This window comes from Anarrhichthys ocellatus, unplaced genomic scaffold (assembly GCF_004355925.1).
Source record: "Anarrhichthys ocellatus isolate YVR2014 unplaced genomic scaffold, GSC_Weel_1.0 scaffold52, whole genome shotgun sequence".
Taxonomy (NCBI): Eukaryota; Metazoa; Chordata; class Actinopteri; order Perciformes; family Anarhichadidae; genus Anarrhichthys; species Anarrhichthys ocellatus.
In genome coordinates this window covers 703,019-711,860 of record NW_022280082.1, presented here as the reverse complement: position 1 = coordinate 711,860, position 8,842 = coordinate 703,019, and the positions used below count along the sequence as shown (strand labels likewise).

Below are 8,842 nucleotides of genomic sequence, written 5' to 3'. Positions count from 1 at the left end.
ACACACACACACACACACACACACACACACACACACACACACACACAGCAGCAGCAGCAGCAGGAATGTTCAGAAGGATTTGTGAATGATTAAACTATACCCTGTAACACATGAGTTAAAGGGGACGAGGGATATTTAGCAAGTCAGCATGGACAAGGAAGAAAACAAGTATGCAAGTAGACTGCCATTTAGCTGTTACACTTCTCTTACTCACTGTTAGATAGATGCAGTCAAGTTGCATTTATTGCATTTGCAAAATGACCAAGAGATGTGTCCCAGTGATTGACAGTAAAGTGTTTGCAGATAATAATAATTGTTAACATTAAGAGATACATGATGATCTAAACTACCTCTGTAACACCCTGCACCATGCCAGTGGCCATCACAATGCTCTTCTTTCTTTCTGGCCTACATGCGTTAGTCTGCCGAATGCACCCTCTGCTGCATGAAGTCACTGTCCTTTGTGACTGACAATGCATTTGGAGAGCGGCCAATTTGAACAGATGATGTCATTAGTTATTTTTCTGATGTCGTGTCCTGCGCCTTTTTGTGAAAGCTAATGAGGCGACACGTGTGGCTCGAGGGAGATATCGCCAACTGGTGCCGAGTTAACCCCGTCAGGCGGCTCACCAGCCTGCTGCTCGCTGTTTAAGCATTGTTTGCTCGTGAGCTGGTTAGTGCATCTTGCTATCCCCGCTGAACACTGCAACTGCACATCATTTTATGTCTTGTACATCCATATTTGAAGCATACAAGAGACGTTGAGAGTCAAATAAATGCAAGCAGCACAAAGAACTACTAAGCCATGTACAGTATAAACAAACTAGACAAGGCAATGGCCTCTTCCTACCCCCCTACAACCGGCGCCTTTGCTCAGACCACACCCATCTTACAACTCCGACTTCATTTTGATCTCAACTTCACACCTGTAAAGATTTGTGACGCCTAATCGGTCCACGGGCGTACGCCCACAGAGATAAACACCTGGCAAAGTACTCAAAACCGCCTCTGTGGTAGTTCCTGCTACTTTTAAGTCTTCCAACCACACTTCCACATTAATTATTTTGAATATGTATCTTTTCTTTAACAGGATACAGTGACAAGTTGGTCTGATGTAAAATTAGCCCCGAGTGTCTAAACACAACCCTTTACTCTGTGTTGCCAATAACAGGTTGCAATTGTGGGATGCTAATTACTTCATCAAAGACTTTCTGCTGCAGCCCCGATAAGCCCAATGATTTGTCTTTCTGGCACCGAGTAGCTACGGCCTCATCAGTGCACGTTTACCACTGTTACTAAAAACTGACTCCCTGCCACTCTTCCTTTTTCCCTGATCTGTTAAGCGTTTCTACCAAAAAGGGAATTTGGTTTGGCGCCAGGCATTAACACATACTGCAGCTCTCATAAATACACCAACCACAGCAAACAACAACAATCCATGGTCAAAATAGATCATTCCTAGTCATCGCTAAAGCACAACCACAACATACTGCCATAACCCATCTCTCTGCCTTTATTTCCTGTCAGCTTTCTACTATGCTCTGTTTAATAAGGGGAATCCTCTCCCTAGAATGCTTTTGTCGTATTTTGTGGAAAGTGGAAGATGTCTGAGAACCAAGTCAACACTCAAAGCGAGCCTTGGCAGCTGTAATCAATCATTAGAGTTTTAAAGAAGAGATGCAGGGCTAATAAAATGTAATTTACTTTGGCTGGATTCTGAGCAAACTCCAGGTTTCTTAAGTATTTTAGTTTTCAATTTATTGAAGTATTTGTATTAGAATAAGCAAATATACCCTGATAGGGAAACATTGTTGTTCAGCTATGTTACATGTTGTAATGAGTCCTCAAATCTCTGAATCTATTAAGGCACAATCAAAGTTTACAAATATATGCAAAAAGAAATACCTACTTTGATTAATTAATTAATTACTCATTTATTAATTAATGACTCATTGACCATACAAAGTTTGACAATGGTAACAAAATCATTGAAGGCAGATATAGATGACAAAGGTGAATAAGATACGATCTTACCCTTTCAAGTCTATTTCTCTGTTATCTTCCAACTCGTGTCCATAGAGGAAAATCCTCTTCCAGCCGTGCTCCGTCTTTGTCCAGCTCCATCCTGGCGACCTCCAGTCTTTGCCCAAGAAAGGCATTTTAGCTGTGGGGGGGGGGGGGGGACTCTGAGCAGAGAGGGTCGCTGCAACCTAAAACACCTGGAGGGTCAAATTATATTCTGTCAGACATTTGATCCAAGAAAAATAAGTAGAAATGAGCGACTGGGAACCGGGGACAATTTTATCCAAGTTTTTGAAATTGCACCACTTGAAATGACCGTCTGGGTATTTCAAAGAGAAGAATGCAAAACACATGTTATAAATACATTGCATTGTTATAAATACTGTGATATTTAAATTTCCACAATAAGTGTTCAGTGGTGGTTCAATTAGGACAAGAAAACCAGCTAATATGGCCTTTCTTTGCTGCCGTAGATTCAGTCTGTAGTCCACAACAGTGGGTTCTTATCAGGTTGTCTGACAACAGCTGCTAAATAAACAAGAGGGCCATTAGATTTATTAAGAATAACGCGATATTACAGGTAAATACACGGATGCAAAGTGAGCCAAATTGCTTTAAAAACACCCCCTTGACAACGACTATGACGCATTTCACTAAAGCATTTTGGAAAAACACAACAGCAAACACTGTCAACGTCGTTTTAGCGATCAACAGTAAAAAAATGAAAACAAGAGAAGCTGTCAGTCGGTTCAACGCATGTAATCCCGACAGGACGAGAATAAAGAATATGAACTGCACTATAACAGCATCGGGACTGTCTGCAAAACAAACCTTTAGCGACTCGTTTGTTGTACCGTCTCTTTCTGTTCCTGCTTCTTGTCTCTTTTGCCTGCCGTGCAGGAGATATTGACGGAAGTACACACACAGTACACGGACTAGAATTCGTCCACGCCCCCCTGCTGCTCTCTGATTGGACGAAATTTGTTTTTATTGTGTCGCTATCAGAGACCAGAGCCGTAGAAAGCGAGAGTCGCGTGAACGGAACTTCAAAACAACAGGTATAAAAACATCAGTATCATCAGAAATGTGGATAAAACAGCTCCTTACGAGGTTCTACATAAACTGAACGGCAGAAAGTTTGAAGAATGGTTAATTCCTCCTCCGTCAAGCCTCCTCGATCCTTCCTCCTCAATCCTTCCTCCTTGCTTCTCGAGATGCATTATATGAATTGGGATGTCCTTCAAGATGCAGTGCTGAGATCTATTTCCGGGTCACAAGGTGGAGGATCGAGAAGCGAGGACTCGAGAAGGCACAACATCGGGAAATAAGAAAGACCCAGAGAGTTACCTGCCGTGTAGACATTGTTTTTAGGCTAAAGTTCCCTTGTTTAAAGGAAGATTGTGTGAGATTTAGTGGCATCTAGCGGTGATGTTGTAGATTGCAAGCAACATCATTCCCCTCCGTTCACCCGTCCCTTATCAAACGTGTAAGAGAACTACGGTGGCCCTGAGGTAGGGGTATCTTTAGGATTTTATTACTACAAGGAGCTATTTATAATAGATATTTAAATATTTTCTATTTTACTTACCTTTTAAAAGTGCATCACTAAAGGTTAATTTCACTGTAACTCTATGGCACTAATAGTATATAGTAGTATAGCAACTATTAAGACGCTCCCATAGAAGAAGGGTCGCTCCATGATCCGCCATTGCTGGGGAAAAAATGGTCCATTGGAGTGAACGGAGATGACGTGACTCTCATTAAACGGCTCTGGTTGCTACCAAGAGTCGCGTCGCTGATTGGCTGGCTGCAGCTGTCAATACTTTTTTTTTTTTAATCCATTCTGTTTTGTTGGGGCTTTCTTCTACACGTGACAGAGGACTGCGCACATGTAGTTGTTTTGATTTTGAGATGGGGGTTGAAAACAGACGACTGGGCGGCTGTGGGAGTGATGATGGGTTTTATTAAGGAACATTTGAAAGAGTTTTAATATTAATACAATATTTTATCAATCACAGACCTCATAGTAAGGGAAATTATATCTAGGTCACTGTTCTACTGTTGTGGGAACTGCTCTGATATGTACAGTAGTATCATTTAAACCTTATTGTGAGAGTTTAGGAATACCATTTCTGTTAGTTGTCACATATTTTTTTTGGGGGGGGGGGGGGGGGGGGGAAGGGCAAATATTCAATGTCAAGTCTCATGTCCCTTCAAGTCCAAATCAAGTCTCAAGCCTTATAGTTATTCACATAATAATTCTTAACATGCAAATTCCAAATCAGGATGCAGGTAATCCAGCCAGTCTGAATGCTAAAATGATACAATCAACATTGTTCTTTCAAAGCTTTGGGAGTTTTACATAGCTGGCACCAAGTCCTCTCAATTCTTAGGCCTAATAATTTAAGTCAGAGTTTGACACAATAAGGCTGTTTTCACATTCATCTGTTGAAGGTGGAAGGTTGCTAATCTGAGTTTAAGAGGTGTGCATGCGGGCACAATTTTGTGACATCAACTAGTTCGGAGGCCAGTCATGATCAGTTAACAATTTATACAAGTGTGATCTGGAAACGTGAAACCTATATTGTACACATGCACTAAGATTGGTGAGGTAGGAGACATCTGGCATCCATAAGTCTAACCTTTGATTGGAAAAATATTTGCATATAGATGCTGGATTTAATAATGAGGGAGAAGAGGCAGGTGTCATTTTCACAGATGTTAAATGAGGTTATTGAACTTCTTTTGAGTAAAAACCAAAGCAGACACAAATTGAGTTAAAAGAAGTATCTTTAATCACAAACCGTTAAGGGTCCGGTCTAAATCTGACTTAAAAGAGTCTCAAGTCGACAGGTATACATGTTTATCTGTAACAGGAGGGATACGGTCTGAAGCTGCCATTAGATGTTTCACCTTTTTTTTGGCAAAATACTGCAAAATCTTTTTCTTTGTCTTCCTCTAACAAACTAAAAATAGCATTGCATTTCAAGCATCCATTCATTCAGACTGGTTTATGTGTGGTTATTGTTCCTCTGGGCCTGTGATTACAGTGCAGTCAATAGTTCAGTAAGACTGGCGTGCTAAGAGTTGCTGAGATTTTAACGCAGTGATTAGGTTCAGTCGTATCTTGTCAGATACCACCCTCTTTAGGCCACATACAGTAAATTCAAAATGTTTTCATCAAATACAAGCAGCCCACAGTGGGCCTTATTGATGATCCATTAATTGTACTATGTATATTCAGAGAATCCTATACATAATAGAGGATGAAATGTGCACACTACTTGTTACCACTAATACCTTTTAGCAACAGATTATGTTCGAAAAATGATAACTTTATTTGTGTAGCAAAATGTACAGTACTTAATTATAAAACACACGTAACACAGGCAGCAGCAAAACCGTAGTCTGAAGTGGTAGATTAGTAACAGTAAGCCTTTTACATAATACAAATCCCAATATAAGAAGAAATAATATAAACCTACAGCAATGCAAGCAGTCAATAATTATACCTTCTGCACTTATGATACATTTCTGTAGGTTGAACCACAAATGCAACGTTAAGAGGCCGTTTCTCGAACTGAATCATGAACTTAATTTTAAGACGTATCTCTAAGTTCTGGCAACAAACAAGAGAGGGCAGGAAATGACTTGTCTTGATGCGAAATAGTCACCGAGGCTTCTGCAGAAGTGAAAGGCGTGTCTAAAACATGGGTGCAGCTGAGGAATGAGCATATACTCACATAAATATCGTTTCTGAGTGGGTGAGAGAGAAACAGAGTTGATGGTTATTCCGTTCAACACTTTCAGTGAACAAAATTAGTTTTAAAAGAGTGACACTGTTGCAAATGACAAATGTTGTGTTGTTTAGCAAACCTAACTTCAGCCCGTGCAAACTGAAAAGCAAGTGCATGTTTGCTTCGACAACATTGTTTCACTCGCTTAAAACTCTGGACTCAATACGCATTAAGTCATTGTTCTTTAAGGTAATGTGGAGTATGTTTATATCTCTACACTACGTTTGGTGTGAATACATTATTAACCCCCAAGAAGGAAGAACACCTGTTCTTATTAGTAGCTTCTAACTGACCCAGTAAAGGATTTATTAACCATTCAAGAACATGGTAAAATAAGGTATGCACTCTTGACAAAAGTTTGTAGAGAATTATTCAAGCAAAAGTATTTAGTATTCCAATAAATACATTTAAATTACTATTAATATCAGTGGATATCAATGTTTTAGTCAGTATTTTTGGCCAGTGGCTCAGTTTTGCTGAATCTCACCACTCCTAAAATTGAAATCCATGGCATCTTCTGGATTTGCACGTCATTGTTTGTGTCTTCAAGTGTGCATATCTGGGAAGAGTGCACAGTTTGATAAAAAGTAAACCACAAGTAAACATACTGTTATATTTTCAAGATAAAAAATGTTTGGACGATAACAGCTGTTGTGTTTCTGTGTGTGACTCAAAGCTTTCTGTGCAATTTATGTAACAGCTAACTTTATGCCAGTTTGAACTGAAGCAAATCTTTTCTCCCAGAAGTGTCTGCTGAAATTGGCACACACACACACACGCACACACACACACACACACACACACACACACACATTATGCACAGAAACCAAAGGAAACAATGATAAAAGCACAGAGACACACAAACACACACATATACGGTAAGGCAAAGATGTGAAACCAAAAGTCAGTGTTTTCCAAAGGCAAAAGCAAGGAGTTGGTATCAACCACAACAGTCGAGGTCTTAGGTAGGCCTCTCAATCGAGGTCTCTTAACTTCTTTCCAGTTTCTATAGCGTTTTTGCAGCTGTACAGCCATTTGATAATCCTCGCATTGCGCTCAATAACTGACGTCCCCTGACCCATCTTTTCATGTAACTTGTCCTCCGGCAGTCCGTCGCTGTCTCCACTGTTCCAGGAGAAGCCATCGTCTGATGTAGAAATGCTGACACTCCGGGTGTTTATTGCAATTTCATCTGAGCGCGCCGAGAAGTTCTCCTTCCCCAAAGACTCAATAACCTCACCGCCCAGCCCACAGTACTTAAAAAAAACATCAAAGTCAGCAAAGTGTTTGGAGTACCTGGAGCTGATGTCAGAGTGAGACCGACTGACCCCTTTGCCAGGCCTCGTTTCAAACTCAGGAACTGTTAGGAGACCAGCAGAGAGACCAGCAGATTTCCAGACAACACCCGCTGTCACCTTTGTCCCAGAATCCCTGTTTTCTGTGCTGCGTTGCTCTGCTGCTCCATTCCTCCTGCTCTCTGACTGAGAGCTCACTACATGTGAGCTGCATTCCTTTGCTGTTCCCTCAGGTGTGGTAATTTTTTCCTTGTTGCGGTCACCTTCACGCTCCTTTTCCGTTGCCTCACGTAACGGAACACTTTTATGCCCAGAGCCGAGCAGCAACTTGCGTGTTATATGGTGTTTCCGGTCCTTTGGTGACGTTCTCAGAAACTCACATTTCTGCCTGTGAAGCAGAAGAGAGTCTGGTCGTTTTTTGGAGCTGAACCGACGTACCTGCCCTGGCGAGCTGGAGTTTTGTGAACCACATGTAGCCGCTCTTGAGTTACTCCCAATGACAAGATTCCCGCCACGGTTCGAGCTCCAGTTGGAAGACCCAGTGCTACTCACAGAGGCTGATCCAAGACTGATCACTGGCTCCTGAGTTGAGTTGACCACCTGCTTGCTTTTGACATATTTCAGTTTGCTTGCAGCGAGCCTCTCCACAGCAGTCATGCCTCCTCTTGTCTCACTCTCCAGTTCCATTTGCTTTCGGAGGTAATCAGGACCCTTCTCCAGGATTTTTGTGGTATCACTGGTTGCCTCCATTGTGGTTTGAACAAACATTCAAATCAGTTATTTCCAAAGTGTGGGTAATCCTTAAGTGTACGTTCTTCCCAGGAAAAAGATTCCATTCAAGCCTGTCCTTTGCCTGAGCACGTATTACAACAGGATCACATTACCCCACCCATCCTACGCAAGGCTAGTTTTAACCAAACACAAGCCTGTTCAAAGTACACCTGATACCATCACAGGTGAGAACAGTGAAAGCTGACGGTGCTGCAGAGTTTTTCTTCTCTTGTCCTGGAGGAAATGCGGGCCTTTATCCTTGTTGCTCAATACAGGACAAAATTGTATGTAATCTTCTGCCAAGCGAAATGGTATGTTCTTCCATAGTACTCTCTGCTTTACCAACCCATTTACCAGCAACACTGACTCATCAAAATAGGTTTGCCGCTCACTATAGTGCACATGTTGTGCAATAAATGCTTTCCTCTGCCAATTCATGTAGTCTTTATGTGTCGAGGCTATCAAAACAGTATCGTGCAATTCTAAAGACTCAAAGAGGAAACACATTTGATGGGTTATTACTTCAAGATTTTGGTTTTGTATTTGCTCAGTAACTCATTCCACTCGTCTTGAAAAACAATGACACTAACTTGATTTTGAGGTTTAATTGGATCCTGAAAGTTACACTCTTTAAAAAGCCCCGATGAAAACACCCTAACTATTAAAAACAATAAAACACTAATTTGATATTTGTGCAATCTACTAGTAGTTCTTTGTCTTGTACGCTTGTCCTATTTTAAGGTTAGCAATACTTAATTGGGTCAAAGCAGCAGTACAAGCAGTTATAATATAAGACAAAAAACCCTGATAGATTCCAACATTCCCACATGCTTGTAAAAATAATAATAACTCCCCAAGGAATAGTACATTTATTTTTGTTTACAGTATAATGTGCAATTGGACTCTGCTTGCACTTGCCTTGTTGGTCTTCGTAACCAGACCATAATGGATTTTTTT

General features: G+C 41.0%; 2 protein-coding genes across 4 annotated transcripts in view; both read right to left on the bottom strand.

Annotated features, from left to right (window-relative positions):
- fbxo25 (F-box protein 25) overlaps nucleotides 1-2,925 on the bottom strand; it is a 9,425-nt gene extending 6,500 nt beyond the window's left edge. For 2 of the 3 annotated variants that reach the window (XM_031870340.1, XM_031870342.1), the window contains exon 1: nucleotides 2,035-2,906. In XM_031870340.1, coding sequence (XP_031726200.1) covers nucleotides 2,035-2,159 — 125 coding nt within the window. In that variant the 5' untranslated portion in view covers nucleotides 2,160-2,906. Of the gene's footprint in view, nucleotides 1-2,034 lie in introns of all 3 variants that reach the window. The other variant, XM_031870341.1, reaches the window with a different exon arrangement.
- A 1,886-nt stretch (nucleotides 2,926-4,811) lies between these two features.
- fam110c (family with sequence similarity 110 member C) lies at nucleotides 4,812-7,934 on the bottom strand. The gene has a single exon (XM_031870448.1). The coding sequence runs from the start codon at nucleotides 7,880-7,882 to the stop codon at nucleotides 6,794-6,796; it is 1,089 nt and encodes a 362-aa protein (XP_031726308.1). The 5' UTR covers nucleotides 7,883-7,934; the 3' UTR covers nucleotides 4,812-6,793.
- Nucleotides 7,935-8,842: the final 908 nt, after the last annotated feature.